This window comes from Lissotriton helveticus, chromosome 5_1 (genome assembly GCF_964261635.1).
Source record: "Lissotriton helveticus chromosome 5_1, aLisHel1.1, whole genome shotgun sequence".
In the NCBI taxonomy this organism is placed as follows: Eukaryota; Metazoa; Chordata; class Amphibia; order Caudata; family Salamandridae; genus Lissotriton; species Lissotriton helveticus.
Genome location: NC_136065.1, coordinates 386,463,845 through 386,486,650, shown reverse-complemented (window position 1 = coordinate 386,486,650; position 22,806 = coordinate 386,463,845). Strand labels below are relative to the sequence as shown.

Here is a 22,806-nt window from a genome sequence, read left to right as displayed (position 1 = left end):
GGGATTGTCTCTTTATATACCTGCAGTTGGCTCAGTTTTTGAACTGTGGCAAACAGTTCTTTGGCATTATTCTAGGCTTTGTCAATGGTCTCTAAGAAATACTTGATTTTGCAGTATGAATCCTACCTTTATACTGGGTATTTCCCTATAGTGCTCTTTTTCCTTGGGATCATAAATGAGTCTCCAGCGCACCTTTCTTGCCGGCAGCACTGCCTTTTAAAAATTCTCAACTCATCCTAAAACCATGGTTCAGTGGGGGCTGTGCTCGTAATTTTTCCCGGTTTTTGGGGAGCCTTTGCTCGTATTGAAGACCCGCTCCAGTCATGGTAATCTAGGGCTGCTTTCTTTGGGGCAATGGATGGGGGAGGTCTGTTACAACTAAGTTTGGAAGATAATTCAGTCTGGTCTAGGCGATGCCAGAGAAAACGACTCTGGCTTTTTATAGGAACCAGCTTGTTACTTGCAGAGGATGGCAAGGTAAGAGTAAGCAGGACCGCTGCTGTTCCTCCAGTCAGGAGGAGGTTATGCCTTTCTCTCTTTATAAAAAGAATGACTACCCGAGTGACGGCACAAGTGTGGCATCAACGGACAAAGGGGGTCATGATAATGCCTATATGGAAGTTTTAAGTGTGGTTTCCAGTTTTGCTGGAACTTTCCTGTGATTCTTCAATCCAACTCCCCCTCCAACTCCCACTTTTTCCTCACATTCTGGATCTCGTGCTACAGAGGTTGGTGACAGAGCGATGCTTACAAGTGAAGGTGTGGCAGATTACAGGCAACACTGGACACTCCCACACCTTTAGCGACACTGAGTTCTTCCTCTCCAAGGCATAAGCAGACAACACAACCAAGCACTATTGGTCTTCTGCCTGGACGAGATGAGTGTGTTGGTGTTTGTAACTCAATGTAGATCCCGTGAGCTCAGATTTAGTTTAGGTGCTCAATTTTCTGCTTGTACAGCTTAGCCGATGACGAGCTGGCATACTATTCGATCAATGCTTTCCGACCCACTATTTCAGTGGGACATGCTTCCATCTACAGCATCTCGTGGACGAGCATACCTTTAATTGCCAATTGCTTAGGGGGGATTCATCTCTCCCTTCCACCGGAACCCCGCTACTCTGGGATGTTAACTTGGTCCTGAACCTTTTCTTATACTGGCAACCAAACTAGTTTTTGTCACACAAAGAGCTCTCTGCCAAATTGGCAATGCTCCTGTGTCTGTTTTCATGTAGACGAGTTTTAGAGGCGAGGGCCCTTGATATCTTGGGCAGTGTGTTTTCCCTGGAGAGGGTGTCTTTTATGGTAAGTAGATGCACTAAATCCAACACCCGCATAATATCCTACCTGGGTTTATGGGATTTGCCCAAACAGTGTTTGGTTTAATGCCTCAGTATTTGGAAATGACAGAAGTCCGCTCTCCAGGCGAAAGACAGCTCCTCATTGCATGGCAAAAACCATACAAAGCAGTGTCTTCACCTACGATAGCATGATTGGTTCGTTGGGTCATGCAGGAGACCGGCATAGACACTAAAGTACTGGGGGCGCATTCAGAGAGAGGGGCAATGGCCTCAATGGCTTTTTGCTTGGGAGCGTGTTTTGAGGACAATGCATGCAGATGACTGGTCTTCCGACTCTACCTTTAAAAGGTTCTATTTAAAGCCAGTATTGGAAGTGGCTCAGTTGGCAGTGTGTAAGCTTTGAACTTGCATAATCCTCGCCTGCAGTCTTGACATGGAATGAAAATTTGCCTAGCTTTAGTGAAGGTAAGTTTCAATTCAATTAAGGGTCCAGAGGTGAGGATTATTCCACCCGGCGATCAAAGTAGACGCTGACCTTCCCCATTCTGGAGTAAGTAAATTGGTTTCATTTTAGAAATAATTGGTTATTACGCTTGTGCTTACTGTGTTGACATGCTTCTCTGACTGCGATTGTAATAATTGTTATTTGAATATATTGTTAACATTGAGATCGGATATACTGGTTGGTCAGAACGGTCACTTAAGAAGTCTTATCTTTTGTAGGTCTATTGGTTCAAAACAAGACAGGTAATGGTTTAAATATGGTGTGATTCACACGAAGAAAGAGGTAGTGCAGGCAGCAACATAGTAATATGTTGAGGCTAAGCTGCATGGATTAGAGAACGTACTTGATGTGTTTTTTTCCCCTGGTGTTTAGGAAAAAGTAATTTTCTTTTAATAGTAAAATGGCTGCTGTTTAAAATAATGTAATTAAAGCGAAGGAAGGAAGCATAATCCCCGCTTTAATTTTTTGGGGGTTTATTGCAAGCAGAACGTGAATGTATACTTTGCATGGGCTTATCGTCTCAGCATCTCCTTTCTCTCAGGACAAATCTACTGTGCCTCTCGGTATCACTGAAAGATTAAGATGAACTGTGGCACATTCAGGAGTTTTCATGCACACCAACTGGATGAAGACAATACATGTTTTTTTCAGTTGGTTATTATAAAAGATCTTCTTGAGACGACAAGAAGCGAATGGCCTGAAAGGATATTTCTTTTTGGAGCGTGTCTGTTATGGTGAATTAAAGTTGGACTGCATAAATTCCTCTAACACCCAGAAGGGAGAAGTTGATACACGTATATAGAATATCGTATATGAACAGTACAGCTGCTTAAAGTTAGACTCCTCATTCGATTAGTGTTATCAAGTTGGAAATGCATACTAAACGAACAAGTTACTTACCTTCGGTAACGCTTTTTCTGGTAGATACAGTATCTGCCTGTGAATTCCTCACCTTATGAATATCCCCCTTGCGTCAGCAACGTTCGGAAAATTCTTCGTAGCACGCCGGCGTGGACGACGTCATAGGAACGCGGCATCGCGCGCGACTCCGTCTGACGTCACCGACCCCTTATTAGGCCTACGTCGGCGTGATGACATCAGTTCCGCCCTTTTTTCCGTGCCTTCGAGGCACCCGGACGGACCAATGACCGCAAATATACATATGTACATAGTACATACAAATCAGAACAGCACACATAGTGCGCAGCAAAGGTATCAAAAACCCATAACTATACAAATAAACCCAGGTATAGCAGAGTGGACAACGGGGAGGCGGGTGGGTCAGTGAGGAATCCACAGGCAGATACTGAATCTACCAGAAAAAGCGTTACCGAAGGTAAGTAACTTGTTCTTCTGATAGATACATCTGCCTTGTGGATTCCTCACCTTGTAAATAGAGTCCCACAGCAGTCCCCACTCCCGGAGGAGGGTGTCCACTCTGCTATACCAGGAAATCTTGGAGGACAGAACGTGCGAAGTGGCCGTCCCTCCTCACCTCGGTATCCAAGCAGTAATGCTTCGCGAAAGTGTGGAGGGAGGCCCAAGTTGCGGCTCTGCAAATGTTCTCAACAGGTACACCTCTAGACAATGCAGAAGTAGCAGACCTTGCCCTGGTAGAATGAGCTCTTATACCCTCAGGAGGGTCCTTACCCGCCTAGGGAGTAGCAAATCTTGATGCACAGGATTATCCACCTGGAAAGAGTGCGCTTGTGCACCGCTCTGCCCTTCCGACAGCCAGCAAAACCAACAAACAGCTGGTCGTCCATCCGCGAGTCTTTAGTTCTATCCAGATAAAAAGACACCGCCCTCTTAGGGTCCAGACGGTGCAGTCTCTCTTCCTCCTTAGAAGGGTGAGGGGGAGGAAAGAAGGTAGGAAGGGTAATGGATTGCCCTAGATGGAAGGGAGTTACCACCTTAGGCAGAAAAGCAGCCCTGGTCCTAAGAACCATTCGATCAACATGAATGGTCAGGAATGGGGGCTTAGAACTAAGAGCTTGAAGCTCACTCACCCTCCTTGCCGAGGTGATCGCAACTAAGAAGACCGTCTTGAAAGACAAAAGCCTCATGGGACACTTGTGTAAGGGTTCGAAGGGAGAACACATCAAGAAAGTTAAGACAAGATTTAAGTCCCATTGAGGCACGATAAATGGAGAAGGAGGGAACTTATTTGTGAGGCCCTTCAGAAACCTCAAAACCACTGGTGATGTAAAAAGAGACGGCTGGTCCGGCAAGCAGAGAAATGCCGATAACGCCGAAAGGTAACCTTTGACTGTGGCAACAGCAAATCCTTGCTTCGCCAAAGAGAGAGCAAACTGCAAAATATCAGACAGATGAGCCCTCAAAGGGTCAACAGCCTTCTCCCTACACCAAACAACAAATTTAGACCATCTATAAGAATAGATGGACTTGGTGGAGTCACGCCTGGCCGAAAGAATGACATCCACCACATCGTGAGGGAGAGGAAAAGAGTTCAGGTTGCCCCGTTCAATCTCCAGGCATGAAGGTGTAATGTCTGGAGGTGGGGGTGTAGAACCTGCCCCTCCATCTGAGAGAGGAGATTTACCCTGAGAGGGAGACGAAGTAGCAGGTGAGAGGAGAGGTGGAGTAGCTCTGTGTACCACACCCTTCTTGGCCAATCCGGGGCAACCAATATGACTTGGGCCCGGTCCTGGCGAATCTTCCTCAGAACCCGAGGAATCAAGGGTATGGGAGGAAACGCGTAAACTCAACTGAAACGCGTCCCCCAGTGCTCCTTGCATCGGATACTTGAGGATGCAGAATGACAGGCAGTGAGCATTCTCGCGAGTGGCGAACAAGTCCACCCGAGGAGTCCCCCACATCTGAAAGATGTCGTGAACAACCTCCGGATGGAGCCTCCACTCGTGGTCGGCAGAGAGCTGCCGACTGAGAACGTCTGCACGTACGTTCAGAACTCCGGCCAGATGATTTGCCATCAGACAAATCTGATGGTCTTGAATCCAGGACCAGAGACGCAGAGCCTCTTTGCAGAGACACCGCGACCCTACTCCTCCTTGCTTGTTGATATACCACATCGCGGTCGTGTTGTCCGTCAGGACTTGAACCGACTGACCGCGAAGGGAAGGGAGGAAGGCCTTGAGCGCCAGACGTATCGCCCGCAACTCTAGAAGGTTGATGTGAAGCAACCTTTCCTCTTGAGACCAAAGACCTTTGACCTCCAGATCCCCCAGATGAGCACCCCACCCGAGAGTAGATGCATCCGTTATCACTGTGGCAACCGATGGAGGCAGTTGGAAAGGCTTTCCTTGAGACAGATTGCCTTCCACACCCCACCAAGACAGATCCGCTGCAGTTTCTCTGGAGATCCTCACTGACTCCCTGAGATCTCCGTTGTGCTGATACACTGCCTGCGGAGGCACCACTGGAGTGCCCTCATATGCCAGGGTGCATGGTTGACCAACAGAATGCAAGAAGCCATCAGACCGAGCAGACGAAGGACCTTCAGGACTGGAACGACCGCTCCTTTGTAGAATAAAGGAATCATTTCCTGTATGTCGCGAATCCTTTGAGGTGGAGGGAATGCACGACATACAGAAGTATCCAGTACCGCACCTATGAACAGGTTGCGCTGGGAGGGCACCAGGTGAGACTTGGGTACATTTATCGAAAAACCCAACCTGTGCAACAACTGAGTTGTCTCTCGCAGATGAAGGAGCTCCTTCTCTGGCGACTCTGCTTTGATCAGCCAGTCGTCCAGATACGGGAATACAGGTATTCCCGACCTCCTGAGATGTGCTGTCACCACTGCCATCACCTTGGTGAAAACTCGAGGCGCAGTAGTAAGTCAAACGGAAGGACCGCAAACTGGTAGTGTTGCGACCCTACCGTAAAACGGAGATACTTCCTGTGCGACTTCAGGATGTGGAAATAAGCATCCTGCAAGTCGATCGACACCATCCAGTCTTCTTCCAACAGCGCTTGAAGAACCTGCGCAAGAGTGAGCATCTTGAACATTTCCTGTTTCAGATACAAGTTCAGATCCTGAGATCCAGGATTGGTCGAAGTCTGCCATCCTTTTTGGGGATCAGGAAATACCGGGAGTAGCACCCCTGACCCCTCTCCTGCTCCGGAACCACCTCTATCGCACCCTTTCTGAACAGAGCCAGGACTTCTTCCTGCAGGAGAAGCAGGTGGTCCTCCGAACAATAACCTTGGCAAGGAGGGTAATTGGGAGGGAACTCCTGGAAAGGAAGTGCATACCCATTTTCTACGAGATTGAGAACCCAAAGATCTGATGTAACCGATTCCCAATCCCGTAGAAAATGAGTAAGCCGACCCCCTACCGGACCGGCATGATCCGGAATGGCGGATCTAGGGCTGCTTTGCTGTTGTAGGTGGGGGGTGGGGATTAGAGGAGGAAGAGGCCTGACGTCCATGTCCACGACCCCTCTGTCTACCTCTGTAAGACTTGTACAGAGGGTTCTGTTGCTGCTGCTGCTGCTGGCCTTGTTTGAAAGGACGAAAGGAGGACCTGCCAAAGCCCCTGAACTTCCTGGTGGCTAAGCCTTTCACTTGCAGGCCCAAAGATCTAGCCGTCGCCCGGCTATCTTTGAACCTCTCTAAAGCTGCATCAGCTTTCTTCCCAAAGAGGCCAACTCCATCAAAAGGCAAATCCATAAGAGTAGCCTGTACGTCAGTGGAAAATTCTGAGGAATTTAGCCAAGCAGCTCTTCTGGTAGCCACTGAAGAACCCATCACTCTAGCCACAGAGTCCGCCGTGTCCATGCCACTCTGAATAACCTGGCGGGCTGCCGCCTGAGTGTCCAAAACAACCTCATTAAAGTTTTTCCTGTCTTCCTCCGGAAGCTTAGCTGACAACTGCTTGATCGAGTCCATTAAGGCATGCACATACCTTCCTAGTAAGCAAGTAGCATTCTTTGATTTTAAAGCCATGCTACCTGAGGAGATAACCTTTTTAGCAGCTTGATCCAACTTTTTGGAGTCTTTATCTCCAGGAACATGAGGAAAAGAGCCAGCTGATCTGTTCGCACAAGCGGCCTGCACCAACAGACTCTCCGGCGAAGGGTGAGATGACAAGAACTCAGGGTCTCCAGGAGCCACCCTATAACGCCTCGCCACTGATCTAGACACTGCAGGTGCAGACAAAGGCTTTTTCCAGACCTCTAAAATCGGTTCAGTCAAAGCCTCAGTGAATGGCAGAGTCGGCTTAATGACTGAAGAAGGCGAATGTAAGACCTCCGTAAGGATATTAGATTTGAACTCCACTGTAGGCAAAGTCAAGTTCAGCAACCTTTCTGATTACCATATGGTATGGCACCACATCCCTAGAGGGCGCATCCGAAACCACCGGCAACCACCATTCTGGAGAAAATTCAAGACTGCTTGCACTATGCAGATCCTCAAAGCAATCCTCATGCTCCTGAAGCTCATCTTCCTCCACTTCATGTTCCCCATACTCCTTCTCTTCCAAGAGACGCTGGGCTCTACGCCTCGACCACTCTAGACGAATCGAAGTCGACGGATCCAGTAACGACTCCGACGGAGTCGGAGCCGGGGTCTAACGAGGAGCTGGAACAACAGGAGGTTGAGAAACCGGAACCGGCGTCGTGCCCCGATCCAAACTTCGAGGTCGCTCCGGAGCCGGCGAAGCCGTGCGCGGAGTCGATGACCTTGGCGGCGCCGTACCGAGTCAAGGAGGATAAGGAGTCGGCATAAAAGGTAGAAAGGGCGCCGGTGCATAAGCTTGGGGGACACCCAAGTTAAAAGACAAAGGACCCATGGGACCCGCAGGTGCTCCAGTGGGGTACATTGCCCTTGCATATACTCTAAACATAGCATTTAGGAAATGCGAATGGTCCTGACCAGGACCAGGAAAGGAAGGGTATGAACCCATTGACGGCTCTGCAGGAAGCTGCTCCGGATTCGGCTCCTCCTGACCCTTTTGACCCTCCAGGTGATCCTCCGGGGCGGTGACTGTGGAACCTCCATGACCTCCTCCTGCTCCGAAAACTGGCCCGAAGCCGGATTCGGAACCAACTCCGGTTCCGGTGTATGCTCTCGAGTCCGTATCGGCGTGGCTCCACCAGCAGGAGACGAAGACACAAAGTTCTTGTGATGTTTCCGAGAAGACCTCTTCTTCGAGTCCGATGACCAAGAATGATGGCGGGAACTATGCTTCTTCCTCTTATGTTTTCTCTTCGAGGAACCCGAAGCATGCCCAGAAGCTGACTTCGACGACGACTCCGATCTGGCCCTCGACCTCGATCGTGACTTCGATCGCGACTTCGACCTTGACTTCGGCCTCTATCTGGAGCGTCTTGATCTTGAAGATCTATTGGCTTCTTTACCTTTAATCTTGGCTATCAGAAGTTTAGCCTCCCGCTCTCGCAGAGCCTTCGGATTCATCTTAGAGCAGGATTGACAGCCCTTGACGTCATGATCCGAACCTAAACACCACAAGCAATCATCATGTGGATCGTAATCGACATCATCCCGGCACACGAGCCACACTGCTTGAAACCCGTCTTCTTCGACGACATCCTCGACGAAGAACAGAAACAGTAACAGACAAAAAGCAACAAAGTCTCTATCTGAAACAACAGAAGATCCCAGAAACCGTTGGCGTCGACGACGCGGAAAAAAGGGAACTGATGTCATCACGCCGACGTAGGCCTAATAAGGGGTCGGTGATGTCAGACGGAGTCGCGCGCGATGCCGCGTTCCTATGACGTCGTCCACGCCGGCGTGCTACGAAGAATTTTCCGAACGTTGCTGACGCAAGGGGGATATTCACAAGGTGAGGAACCACAAGGCAGATGTATCTATCAGAAAGGTAATCTCACTACAAGCTGGTGGAAACCCTGGACCAAAAAGTGTATGATAAAAGGTGGTTGACAAGGGAGGGAAGGTGGCGTTGATTGTTCTCGAGCTATCCGCTACCTTCGATACAGTCAATCACTCACTTCTTATTAGCCGGATGTAGACCATCGGTTTTAGAGATAGAGGTCTTGCCCATCTCAGCACTTTTTTGCGGGATAGAGAACAAGTAGTTTCTCCCCTCTATGTGGGGTTCGACAGGGCTCCTCACTTAGCCCTAACCTCTAATATGTATGTCACCCTGTTGGCCAACCTTATTCGTAGGTATGGCTTTGTAGTCATTTCCTACGCAGATGACACACAAATTGTGGTGTCAATAACATCTAAAGTTGAGGAAGTAGCCAAAGATTTTAGGACTCCATGGCTCCTATTGTGAGCTGGATGGAGAAAAATTGTCTGAAACTCAACTCAGACAAAACTGAGGTATTACTCTTTGGGAAGGACACCACCTTTTGGGTTTCTTCTTGGTGCCGTCACGTTAAGGCCCACTTTCCTCCCCAGTGCAAAAGGCAAAAAATCTGGGAGTTATCTTTGATGGGAAATTATTTTCCTCAGATCAGATCAAATCACTACTTCCTCCTTTTTTTTTACTCCGAATCTTTAAAAAAAATGTTTCCCTTCATTCCGTCAGATCTTCAAAAGACTGCCATTGTGGCATTAGTTAGCACAACAATTGACTATTTCAACACCTTATATTTAGGCTCTCAGCAATGTTTATTGCAAAAACTTCAGTTGAATGAAAATGCAGCCGGCAGGCTGCTTTTTGAAAATTTAAAAAATTACATTGGTTTCTCAGTCCATCCAAAGCCTTCATTGGTTCACGGTCCAGGAAAGGATACATTTTAAGGCACTGAATGTGGTGCATATAGCCCTCCATCGGTCAGGTCCAGAGTTCCTCCAAAAGATGTTTATCTGGCACACTTAGATCAGGTTCAGCTAAATTATTAGCCGTTTCTAGATTAAATGAAGACAAATGGAGCGGCAGGGACTTCTCTTGCTGTGTCTTAAAACTTTGAAATTCATTGCCCTGGAAGTTGAGATACCAATCCAATCTATTACTTTTTCGGAATGGATGAAAAAATGGGTTCTTCTCTCAGGCCTCAGACTAAGCACCAGCTGTCTTTATAAACTTGTTACTTATTTCACTCTGAGAGACAATAGTTAGTACTTCAGAGATGGTCTCCTTTGGTACGATATGTATAGCAGCCCAGGTAAACAGTATAGTGTGTGGGGTATCACTGGTTAAACAATGTATGACATATTAGTCAGTATACTGTCTGTGAAAAGTTAATGAATTATTGTTTTCAGATCTGAAAAAGAATGGGTTTGAAAAAATTAAGTAATTAGTTACTCCAGTTCTTCAATGTTATTATCTTTAATTGGTTCACATGCTTGAATCATTCATGATCGTAAGACTGGGAACCCTGATAACTTTAAATAGCAGTGCATAGTAGTAAAATGGCCATAGACGGTACAGTGTTTGTTTAGTGGCATATCCACCTCATTTGATGCAATCTGAACGTCAGCTAGTGAGGTCTCTAGCTAGAGTCCACCATATCCCAGATTTCATAGCAACAGTGTGAAAAGTATAATTGCTGAAGTGAAACTCTGGCTGGGGAGGGAAGAAAAGTTGCACGTGAACTTATGCAGGATACCAATGCTGGAGAACTGAAGTTACAAGTAACTCATTTCTTATCCAACATTGGCCCTTTCAAAGATTAAGCAGTAAATAACATTTAGAGAAAGAATGGAGCAGTCTGATATTATTGGAACAGGTTGCATAGAACTGTTTTTACCAAAGCACAGTCAACTGCACTGCTGTCACATCAAGGGAGAAGTGCTTGGTGAAAGGGTGCCTGCTTTTCCACGTGGCTACATTGCAAATGTGTTTTAAAGGTACTCCAGCAAAGAGTGCTGGTGTTGCTGCCATCCATCTGGTGGACTTCACTTTCACACTAACCCTAGAGCGGGTGCTTGTCTTGTAGTAACCGAACTTGAAGCAGGCAGAGAGGCAATCTGCAATGCCTTTTTTGAATTGTGGGAGGCATCTTCCCAGATAGCCAAAAAGTACAAAAAGCTGATATGAAGAGCTGAAGTCATTAACCATGTCGAAGAAGTACCTGATGCACCTGCAGACATCCAGTAATTGCGAGAATCTTTCTGTAGACATGGATGACTTAATAAAGAAAGAGTGAAGGATTAAAGATTAATTTGAGAAGGTCCATTGTGACTTTTGCCATAATTGTAAGATTGGTATTCAAGATTACTTAGTAGTTGGTAAATCGAAGGCAAAACTTCTTATCAGTAAATGCACAGAAATCTCCAGCCATCCTTGCTGAGGTGAGAGCGAGAAGAAAGGGGAGTTCATTTAAATAAATTCCAGATCCACTATATGGATCAATCCAAAAGGAGGCAGCTCCTGGGGTACTGAAGGGCACTTAATCGGAGCAAACACTTTCAAAAGTCCTTTTTATGAACTGATTTACAATACTCTTTGAAAAGATGAGGACGCATCTTTTGTCCTCGTAATCTCAAACTGCTGCCTAGTGAACGGCAATTCACAAATATTTGAGACCACTCCTGGCCAGCTCAAGCAGTTAAGGTGTACCCAATGGGTTGGCTGTTCCTATTTCTGAAAGATGCATTCCAATTGGTTCTGATATAGTTACCACCTGTGGCAATCTGCAAGTACACTGCTGAGTGTCGGTTGGTCATTCTAGTACCCTAGGAGTATTCCATTGCAATGTTCGCTTCCTTCCGATAGAGAAGTTGACCTTCTATCTGCTTGTTTTGCAATGTAAAGCATCAAGGTTATGCTGTCTTTCTTGATCAATACAGCTTGTCCATTAACCCAGGGAGCAAAGATTGCAGGCCAAATCTAATGGTCGTGGCGCCAGGATATTCATGTGGAGATAATATTCTCTCTCTGAACAGAGTCCTCTTGTCAACAGCTCTTGCTTGAGGGCAATCCATTTCTCCATTGACATTTTTTCACATTATCCTGCTCATTATTGGTTGAAAGGGAAGTCCTGTGTGGAAATGTGATGAAAACAACCAAAGCGAGGCCACCTTTAGCCTTCTTGCAACTTACACTGTGTTGCTTAAAGAGCCAGTAGCTTGCTTCCACTAAACATCCAGCTGTTATATAGGTCTCAATCAGAGCCTGCTGAAGGGTATTAGTCTAATCCAAGAAAACATGAGGCCTCACAAGGACTTGTATTTTCAGACCAAGACTTATCTTGCAGCAAAATGTAATTGCTATTCATAACTTTGCCACACTCTCTCTAAGAAAGGTGTTCAAGATGACCAAGACCAAGAACTAGATGTTTGTGATTGGCTTGATGGAGGACTATGAGGTCTAAAGTCTGGCCGAGACTGCATAACAGGGTTACAAAAGCAGCTGTGGAAGCACAATTTACTTATTTTGATGGGGCTATGACGAGCCAGTCATCCAAGTATGGTAATACTTGGCGGCCTTATCTTCGTAGGAAGACAACTGCTAATGCCAGGCATCAGACCATAGGTGCAGACATTCATTCTAAACTGAAGAGCCTTGCAATGGAGGTGCTGCCCTGCAACTAAAATAGTGGTATTATCTGCGATTTAGCTGTATTTGGATGGGAAAATATGCATCTTGAAGATCCAGGGAAGCGGGGTAGACCTTCCTAAAGCATGAAAAGGACTTCTTGGAGGTTTAACATTTGAAAGGATTGGTTTTTTAGGACTGTTTTTAAATCCCGAAGGCCCAGAATCGGACTGAATTGCACTGATTTTATTTTGAGCAAAAAGAATCAGAAGTCAAATTGCTGATTCCACTGGCATTTTGAGAGTGCCTCTATGGCTCTCTCAAGGAGAAGAATCTCTTTCTAGAACTCCTGCATGTGGAGATAATGTTCTTTTCTAGGGCAATTTATGTACATATCACAAAGTGTGACCAGGTTGCACTTTATTAAGCAGCTAGCATCTGTTCTTATCCCCTCCCAAATGAGGACAAAAGTATAGATTCTTTCCCTGACAAAGTAACTGGCTGGAATGGGAGCAGATGGAAAAGTCAAGCTTGTTTCTGAATGTCCTGGTAGCATAGTTGGAATGCACCTCTTCTTTTTGCTGATCCTTTTCCGAGGCATTGGCACTGGCCTCTGCCAAATAGTAACCATGGCTGCACTTTTTTGTATAGGAGTGTAGGAAGGTGTTCCTTGGCCTCCATATTGGGTAAAATCTCCCTTAACCGCATGCGTGCGGGCGGAATTCCGCCCGTACGCTGGGTTTTGCGGAAACGCACTTTACGTGACGAGCTGGGCTCGTCATGAGCGTGCGAGGAGGCTACGCCATGACGAGCCCAGCTCGTCATGAGCGTCGAAGGGGTTAAAGGCTTGAGATTTTCTTTAGCCATGAAAATGAGTAGAGGTGGGATGTCTGTATTGTACAGCTCTTAAAGAGCATGTTGTACTCGTTTAGATATTTTGTGCGGCATTGTCCTTGTTTGCCAAACAATGTCTGGCCATCGAAAGGTATATCCAAGATTTCTATCCGGAAGGAAAGCGGCTGAATGAATCCATCCCTGCCTGCCCAGGAATGCTGCTTCGTGACAGCTGGCAAAAGCCTGCAGTAGACATATTAATTCCTGCATAAATGCTGGTGGTGGACACATTTGCACCTTCCTTGAAGTAGGTCTTAGCCTCTTGCCTTCTTTCCTCTGGGATAAGGGTTCATTAAGGCCAATATGCTGTGTCACATTTATTTATTAAGGAGTTTTATATAGCGATGGCCAGACCCGAAGGTATCGAAGCGCTTTACAACATACGTAATGAGGAAATCACACAATCTAGCAGTAGTAAACATATTGACTCATGGCGCTTCGGAAGTCCCAGCGCACTGTACAACATTAGAGCGAGGAAGACATAATATCCTGGTAGTGTGCACATTGACTTGGGCCGAACTTCCTCCAGGGAGGGGAGGGGAGGGGTAATAGAGGGAGGGGTCGGGAGGTGGAGGAGGTTGAAGTCTTAATGTCAAAGTATCTGTGTGCTGCAATGTGCCGGCTTGTGCTCTTCCGTGGCACCTATCGATTTGGGAGAGAACGATTGAGGAAGAGGTCTTTAAGCTGCCTTTTGAATTTTACAAAGGAGGGGGTAGTTCTGATATGGACTGGGATGGAGTTCCAGATTTTGGGTGCATTTCCAGCAAAGGACCGGGCTGCGTTTTTTTGTTTTGGTGCTTTCTGAGGGATGAGGAGTAGAGTGTTGGAACTCCTGAGGCTCATTGTCTGACCGGCCTTCTTGAGTTTGGAGGCCAGGTAGGCGGGTTTCCTGGTGTGCAGGGCTTTGTGCGTGAGGCAGGCAGTTCTGAAGTTGGCACACATTTAGACTGGGAGCCATTTTAGCTCACTGAGTGCGGGCGAGATGTGGTCATATTTCTTTAGTCCGGTGACCATTCTGGCTGCTACATTGAGAACTGTTCTGAGGGGGGCTAAGTGGGATTTTGCTGTACCTGTGAGGGCTGCATTCCCATAGTCGATTCTAGACAGCACCATGGATTGAGTAGCTTGTTTAAGGTCCTTGGGCGGGATGAAGGGTTTTATTTTGCTGAGTAGCTTCAAGTTGAGGAAGCCGCTCTTTGAGGTGTTCTTGATGCGTTTGCCCATGTCTAGTTTTGGGTCCAGGGTGATTCCCCAGCGATTTTACAGAGTCAGCCAGGGTGAGATTGTCGCTGAGAGCATCAATAGCTTTTAGCCATTCTATGATTTGAAGGGTTCTCCTTTTGTTAGAAATGAAGAGGATTTCCGTTTTGTCTTGGTTGAGTTTCAGGTGATTTGTTGATAGCCAGCGTTGGACTTCTTTTAGAATGTTATTGAGTCTCTGAATGTCATCAATAGAGGAGGTTTCAAGATAGAGCTGGGTGTTGTCTGCTAATAAGTGGAAGGGGATGTTGTTGTTTTTTTAGTATGGTGGTGAGGGGTTCCATGTAGATGTTGAAAAGTTGCGGGTGAAGCATTGCTCCTTGGGGGACGCCCCTGCTGACGGGGTGTAGATCGGACGAGAAGTTTTTTTATTTTATTCGCTGGGTGCGGTTCTGGAGGAAGGAGGAGAACCAATGTAAGACCACCTCTTCTGCACCTACCCTTTCTTGAAGTACCTTAATGAGTAGATTATGGCCAACCGTGTCGAAGGTGCAGATAAGTCTAGGAGTATGAGTAAGCAGCATTGGTCTGTATCGAGTGACTTGTGGAAATTGTCTATGACGTTGAGGATCGCTGTCTCTGTGCTGCAGCCTTTTCTGAACCCCGATTGGTGAGGGTCTTGAAAGTTGATGCTATGTGTTGGGTCAGTTGTAGGAGAACACAGCTTTCCAGGATATTGGCTAGGAGAGGAAGATTGGTGACAGGTCTGAAGTTCTTCAGATCATTAGTGTCCAGGCCTGGTTTTTTCAGTAATGGTGTGACTTGGCAGACTTTGAGGCAGTCTGGTATGACTCCTGTTCTCAGGGAGTTTTTTATGATGTTGCTCCAAAGCGGGGCTATGGAGAGTTTGAACTTTTTGACTAGTTGGGCAGGTATAGGATGCAGGACCTGAGATGATGGTTTGGAGGTGGAGATCAGTTTGACTATCTCCGTTTCACGGATGGAGTTGAAGGCTTTCCAGAGTTTTGGGGGGTGCTTGGGTGCGATATCTTCTGTCACTGGGGACGGGCTCCTGTAGGGGGGACTGTGGTTGTCGTCCAGGGAAAGCTCAATCTTGGGGATTTTGTCATTGAAGAATTTGGCGAAGTTGTCGCACAGGTCTAAGGAGGCCAGAACTGAGGATGCAGGGGGCATAAATGTTTGTTGCCTAATGAGGATGAAGTTATTTCGGGCCTGTTTATTGCGCTGTCTAGAGCATTGTACTTCCTGCGTACTGATTTGAGTTGATCGTGGAGGATTGTGGAAGGGTCTTTCCGACAGAGTTTTTCTGTAGCTCTCAGCTGTCTTCTTTCGGAATTTATGTCTGTGTTGAACCAGGACCTAGATGGAGTGTTCATGGTTCTTTTGAGTTTCAGGGGAGCTAGTTGGTCCAGAATGGAAGTCATAGTTGAGTTATAGTGAGAGGTGAGTTCTGTTGTGGAGAGATCATCTGAGGAGATGGGAAGGAGAGAGCTTACCCTTTCCTCCAGGTCAGCCAGGGGAATCAGAGTTAGATTTCTCGCCCATTTAGGAGTATGTTGCATGGGGGGTTGGTATAGGATCGTTTGGTTGATGTGGAAAAGGATAATGTGTTGGTCGGACCAGTCAACGGGCAGAATGTGTTTGATCATAACTATGTTGCGTTGGGCAATAATGGCATCCACGATAGATCCTCTGTTATGGGTTTCCTCTGAGCAATGTTGGGTAAGGTTGTTGTTGTGTAGAAGATCATTCAGGGTTTGAATTAACAAGTTGTTTTCTTCATTCCAGTGTAGGTTGAGGTCACCTAGAATTAAGTTGTTTGAGTTTTGGAGTGAGCAGTGAGTAATCAGGTCTGACAGGTGTTCACCGAATTCAGTGGTGTTGCCTGGCGGATGGTAGAGGAGGTGGCAGAATAGTGTTTTGTTGTCACTTGTCTTAACATTGGTGGTAAGGCATTCAAAAGTGTTGTAATTGAAGGTGTCAGTTTCTGTCACAGAGATGTTGTTTTTGTGTATGATTGCTATACCCCTTTGTCTGTCTTTATTGATGATTATAAAGCCGGGGCCACAAGCATATCCATGATGGGGAAAGAGGGGCCAGCTGGATGGCCCCTCTCTCAGTCTGGGAGCTCCGGACGCTGCGTCCAGTCGACCCCAGCTGGGTAGTTCCTTTCTCAGTCTGGGAGTTCCGGACGTTGCGCCCAGTCGACCCGAGCTGGGTGGTCCCTCTCTCAGTTTGGGAGCTCCGGACGCTGCGCCTAGTCGACCCCAGCTGAGCTGTTGCTCTCCCAGCATGGAAGCCTTGGCGGTCTACTCCAGTCGACCCCAGCTTTGTTGCTTCCCCAGCCCGTCCTACGAGGAGTTCTGCAAATTGGCACTAACTGTGTCATCGGGTTCCCCCTTGGACCCACTGCCTCCTAAGTTCTGGAAGGTGTTCCAAGATGAACTTTTCCTGCCCTTGCATTCCATCTGCCTCCAGTTCTTTGACACTGCAATCGTTCCCGAGTGCTGGAAGCTGGCAGTGGTGTCACCTCTTTTAAAGAAACCCACATTGGACCCTGCCTGCCTGTCTAATTATAGACCATTGAGACATCCTGACCTAAGGAGGAGTGTTATTTACACACCAAGGGTATAGAAATAGACAGTGTGGTCGTTTACCCGTGTTGTGGTCAAGAAAGTTGAGGTCGTGTTGGTTGAGGTAGGGTTATATTTTGATTAACCCCAACCTTTACTTCCCTGTAATGCCCTTAAATCTAGTATTTAGGGGCAACCCTGAACCTTGCCTCCTCAGATAAGAACAGACCAAGAAGAAGAGGAGAAGAAGGACCGAAGAGCTGTGCTGAAACTAAGAAGAGTAGGACGCCCACTGACTTGGCCCCAGCCCTACCGGTCTGTCCCCACGTCTAACTTGCTCTAGCGAAATCCCGATGTGTCCTGCAGTCAGCAACCTCAAGAACCCCGAGGACTTGCCTTGCCTTCCACAAGATAGACTTTGCCTCCCGTGATCACCGGATTTGCTCACCCACAGACTCTGGCTCAGGCCAAATCTGTGAGTCTGCACCACTCTGCACCCATCGTGCTTTGAGAGTGCACCCTTGACTCTGGGGAACCCTGGTTCTATCCCTAGAAATCCAACTCACACAAATAACTACTTAGCTGTAAACTGATAACTCAATTTCCTTCCATAGGATTGTAGTGACTTTCTTGAAAACTGTTGTGTGTGGAGTTGATTTTGTATGAGAACTTGAAAAACTGCAAATAACTAAAAACTGCTTTACTTACCTTTTCTCTAGGAAATATCCCAGTGGGATGTCTAGGCTTGTCACACTGAATAGAAAAAGTAATCTGTAAAGTAATCAAACACAATACAACAGTAATTTCCGCTGCATTGAAAAGATTTACAAACCTGTAATAAAGATATTTTCATTCACCTTGCTTGCATTTTTCAACCTGCCTTGAATAGTACCATTTACACTTACCTGTGCCAGGCTAGCTTGGTTCTGGAAAATAAATACAACTAAATAATATTTTTATACAAATCAAATTGGTCTGAGTTCAGTCTTTGAGAGTGTGACATAATTTGCTGATTGAGGGTGTACAACAAAGACTTAACACTACCCTCTGATAAAGCCTTACTGCTCTCTCGCACTACCACAAACAGAGAGTAAGGTGCTCTCTACTTTTATCTCTGCGTATCTTTTGGGTTCCACTGGACTATGACGCTATACCTCATTTTGGTATAGTATATACAGAGGAAGCTTTCTACAAAGACACGTTTTGAATGGGCTACAGATAAAAATATATTGATCATGAGGATAATCAAGGTAGATGATCTTTTGTTCCCACTCTGAGCAAGACTTGAAGCAAGATCTCTTCTCTTTCTCAGCTGTGGTGTAATATGAGGATAGGCAGCAGTCCCCCTAAGAAAGTAATCAGGAGAAGAAACATCTCAGAAATTTCCAAAATGATGAAAGCTGAAGTTAGGGCTGGCTGAACCTCAGAGAGGACAAAGTACAGCTTGCTATTTAACCAGAATAAAGTCAAACATAGGTTAGAGCAGAGCTGTTCACCAGGAGTCCATCAAACATCAAGTGTAGCAGATATCAGAATTATGATGGCCTCTAAGGAAAGTAGAGAGCTCAGCACTTTCATCTCACTGGTGAAGGTTGGGCTGTTTCAAATGAGGAGGATGTGCTACTGAACAAACAGATGCTGGGACTATGACCACTGTAAAACTGTTTCCTGCTTTTTAAAGTTCCCAGGGATTCCCAACCTAATGACAGGTATTGATTCAATCATGTGAATCTATGAAATATTCATTCCTGGATAACTAAATGCTTTAAATACCCAACTACCTGTCACTGGCCAGCATCCCGATTCCTACATTGCCTGCGGGACACTGTCCACAGGCTGACACTTCCCTCCCATCATCCTCTCATGTCCTACATGTTACTTGAAGAGCCAGCACTCTAGGGAACTGACATGGAGCAACTTACTGCATATGGCACAAGGACATCAGAACAGACAGCTTTAACCTTGATCTTTTTCAAGCTATTCTAGGGTATATTCGTGTCGCCGTGTAACACAGACACTCAAATCTGCACCTATTCAAATTATATTTTGATACTTTGCCAAGTTGTAGTAAACCTTTTATTTTATCATTTTAAACTGGATTATGTCCTTTTTACCTTATTGCTGCAATTTCTCTAACTTTCCCAGGATTATTATCTTTGAAGTTGTTCATCTAGAAAATGTAAATTACTAGGGTTTTTCACTCTTTCTTGAAAATATGACAGTTGGAAATAAATTGTTTTACAAACATTTCCACATTTTTTTCATTTATCGGTTGTGCCCAGCGTTCTTTCTCGGTCAAAGTATTCCTAAAATGCACTCTGTTTGGTACAAAAAGGTACATAAAATTAATCAAATACTGTCCTCCTTTTAAAGGTAGTAAAAGCCATTCAGTCTTCCGGTTAAAGCTGAAATGCACGTGAATTTCCATAAATAGCGGCGTGGAGGGTGGAATGTCTATTAAATATGAGTCAGCAACTCTACACCGTAAGCACAGCATTAAGAACATAAGATCTGTGGATTAGACTCCAGGCTTACCTTTGCTTTCTCAAAGTCAAGATCCTTGCCAATGGTAGTAAGCAACCGGCAGAGGCACTCAAGTGACTCCTCATCATGATTTTTCAGCAGCTTAACCATGCAGTCATGCATGATAGCCTCAGTCAGCATCTTCAGCTTAAACAGCTCTCCAATAAACTTGATGTTGCCGATCGATCGCCTGCGTGCCTTGTCCTTGGCCTCCTCTAACTCCTCCTGTAGCCTGTTCTTCTCTTCTGGCTGTGGAACAATAATAGAAAGGTCTAAAGATAAAAAATAGCAACCCTTTGTGCAGTTGTCTGTGCAGTGTGGAAAACCACCAGCGGAGCACATCTCGAAATGGAACAAAATTAAGTCTTTTCCATAATAGGTTTTGCTTGTTCTTACTCAAGGCCAAGATTTCAGGACTCAATGTTGTCGATGATCAGACTTCTCCCTATGCCACAAAAATGTTGTAGAGGGCCACCTGTCCATTGTTTCTTAAATATCTTTGAAGGAAGATGTATGACAGCACTTTGTTTCTAGAATTCTGGCAAAAAAGAGAGATCCTATTTGATACAGTTCTCCTTCTTGCTTCTTCCTCCATTTCTCCTGACTTTGTTCAGCTTACTTTGTCCACTCCTTTACCCCACCTTACTATTAATGTCATTTCTGGAAAACAATTGTATCCTCTGCATTATCCTGATGATCGTTTCCTCTTGTATAAACTTTATGTATGTTCTTTTTTTTTTTGACTCTCACTGGATTACCTGCCCCCTACAGAACAAGTTACTTACCTTCGGTAACGCTTTTTCTGGTGGATACAGTATCTGCCTGTGGATTCCTCACCTTGTGAATATCCCCTGCGGCAGCAGCATTTGGAAATTTTTGTAGCTCTCCACGCCGACGAGGACGACGTCACAGAAGCCTGGGACTCCGCTGATGTCACCGGAGCCATAAGAGAGCCTCGTCGGCGTGATGACGTCAGTTCCGCCCTTTTTTTCCCGTGCCTTCGAGGCACACGGACGGACCGACACAAATATGTACAGTATACATAGTACACAGAATTCAAAACAACACACGAAGTGTGAAATCAATGCCGCAAAGCAATACGAATTAAACACTTCCATTGAAAGAAACAGATAGAAAACATCAACATTGTAGGTTTACAAGGGTGGACAACGGGGAGGCGGGTGGGTCAGTGGAGAATCCACAGAAGATTCTGTATCCACCAGAAAAAGCGTTACCGAAGGTAAGTAACTTGTTCTTCTGATAGATACATCTGCCAGTATATTTCTCACCTTGTGAATAGAGTCCCACAGCAGTCCCCACTCCCGGAGGAGGGTGTCCACCCTTCTATACCAAAAAGTCCTGTAGGACAGAACGCGCAAAGTGACCGTCCCTCCTCACCTCGGAAACTAAGCAGTAATGCTTCGCGAAGGTGTGGAGGGAGGCCCAAGTTGCCGCTCTACAAATGTCTTCTACAGAACACCCCTAGACAAGGCAGATGTTGAAGACTTTGCTGTGTAGAATGAGCCCTTATACCCTCTGGAGGATCCTTACCAGCCAAAGAGTAACAGATCTTGATGCACAAGATAATCCATCTGGAAAGGGTGAGCTTGTGTAGGCTCTGCCTTTCCTGCAGCCAGCAAAGCCCACGAAGAGCTGGTCATCAACACGATAGTCTTTAGTCCTATTGAGGTAATAACTCACCGCCCTTTTAGGGTCCAAGCGGTGAACCCTCTCCTCTTCCTTGGAAGGATGAGGGAGAGGATAGAAGGTAGGACGGGTAATGGACTGCCCCAGATGGAAGGGAGTTACCACATTAGGCAGAAAAGCAGCCCTGATCCTGAGTACCATTCTATCAGCATGAATGGTCAAGAACGGGGGTTTCAAACTTAGAGCTTGAAGTTCACTAACCCTCCTTGCTGAGGTAATGGCTCAAGACAAACTGTCTTAAAGGACAAAAGTCTCAAGGGACACTTGTGCAAGGGCTCAAAGGGAGTACCCATCAAGTAGGTTAAGACAAGATTTAAGTCCTGTTGAGGCACAATAAAAGGAGTGGGCGGAAACCTGTTAGTAAGGCCCTTAATGAATCTTAACACAATGGGCGACTTGAACAAAGACGGCTGATCCGGCAAGCAAAGGAACACCGACGAAGCCGATAAATAGCCCTTCACAGTAGCCACAGAAAAGCACTGCTGGGCTAGAGAAAAAGCAAATTGAAGGATGTTGGATAAACAAGCCCTCAAAGGGTCAATAGACTTCTACCCACACCAATGAACAAATTTGGACCACCTATAGGAATAGATAGACTTGGTGGCGAGACGTCTGGTGGACAAAATAACCTCCACCACATCAGAAAGAAGAGAGAAAGAATTCAGATTGCCCTGTTCAATCTCCAGGCATGAAGCGGTAAGCTCTGGAGATGGGAGTGTAGAACCGGCCCCTGCGACTGTGTGAGGAGGTCTGATCTGAGAGGGAGACGGAGCGGAGGGCACGAGGAGAGGTGGAGAAGATCTGTGTACCACACCCTTCTTGGCAAATCCAGGGCGATCAATATGACTTGGGCCCGGTCTTGGCGAATCTTCCTCAGAACCCGAGGAGTCAAGGGTATGGGAATAAACGCGTCCCAACTCAACTGAAACGCGTCCCCCAAAGTTCCCTGCATCGGAGACTTCAGAATGACGGGCAGTGAGCGTTCTCGTGAGTGGCAAACAGGTCCACCCGAGGAGTTCCCCGTGTCCGAAAGACGTGACAAACCACCTCAGGATGAAGCCTCCACTCGTGGTCGGCAGAGAACTGTCGACTGAGACTGTCTGCACGCACTTTCAGAACTCCGGCCAAATGATTTGCCATCAGACAAATCGGATGGTCCTGAACCCAGGACCAGAGACGCAGAGCCTCTCTGCAGAGACAATGTGATCCCACTCCTCCCTGCTTGTTGACATACCATACATCGTGGTAGTGTTGTCCGTCAGGACTTGAACCGACTAACTGCGAAGGGAAGGGAAGGGACGAAGACCTTGAGCGCCAAACGTATCGCCCCAATTCCAGAAGGTTGATATGAAACAACCTTTCCTCTGGAGACCAAAGACCCTTGATCTCCAGGTCCCCCAGATGAGCACCCCACCCTAGAGTGGATGCATCCGTTATGACTGTGGCCACCGATGGAGGAAGATGAAAGGGATTTCCCTGAGATAGATTACCGTCCATGCACCACCAAGACAGATCCGCTGCAGCTTCTCTGGAGATACTCACAGACTCCCTGAGATCACTGTTGTGCGGATACCACGGCCTGCGTAGACACCACTGGAGTGCCCTCATGTGCCAGTGAGAATGGTTGACCAACAAATGCAGGATGCAAACAGATCGAGCAGGCGACGGACCTTCAGGACT

At 46.5% G+C, this 22,806-nt stretch overlaps 1 protein-coding gene across 13 annotated transcripts in view; it reads right to left on the bottom strand.

Moving 5' to 3' along the window:
• Positions 1–22,806, bottom strand: part of EIF4G3 (eukaryotic translation initiation factor 4 gamma 3) — a 1,426,031-nt gene that overhangs the window by 436,117 nt on the left and 967,108 nt on the right. For all 13 annotated transcript variants that reach the window (XM_078642564.1, XM_078642569.1, XM_078642559.1 and 10 more), the window contains one exon: positions 19,432–19,668. In XM_078642564.1, the coding sequence (XP_078498690.1) occupies positions 19,432–19,668 (237 nt within the window). The remainder of the gene's footprint in view (positions 1–19,431; positions 19,669–22,806) is intronic.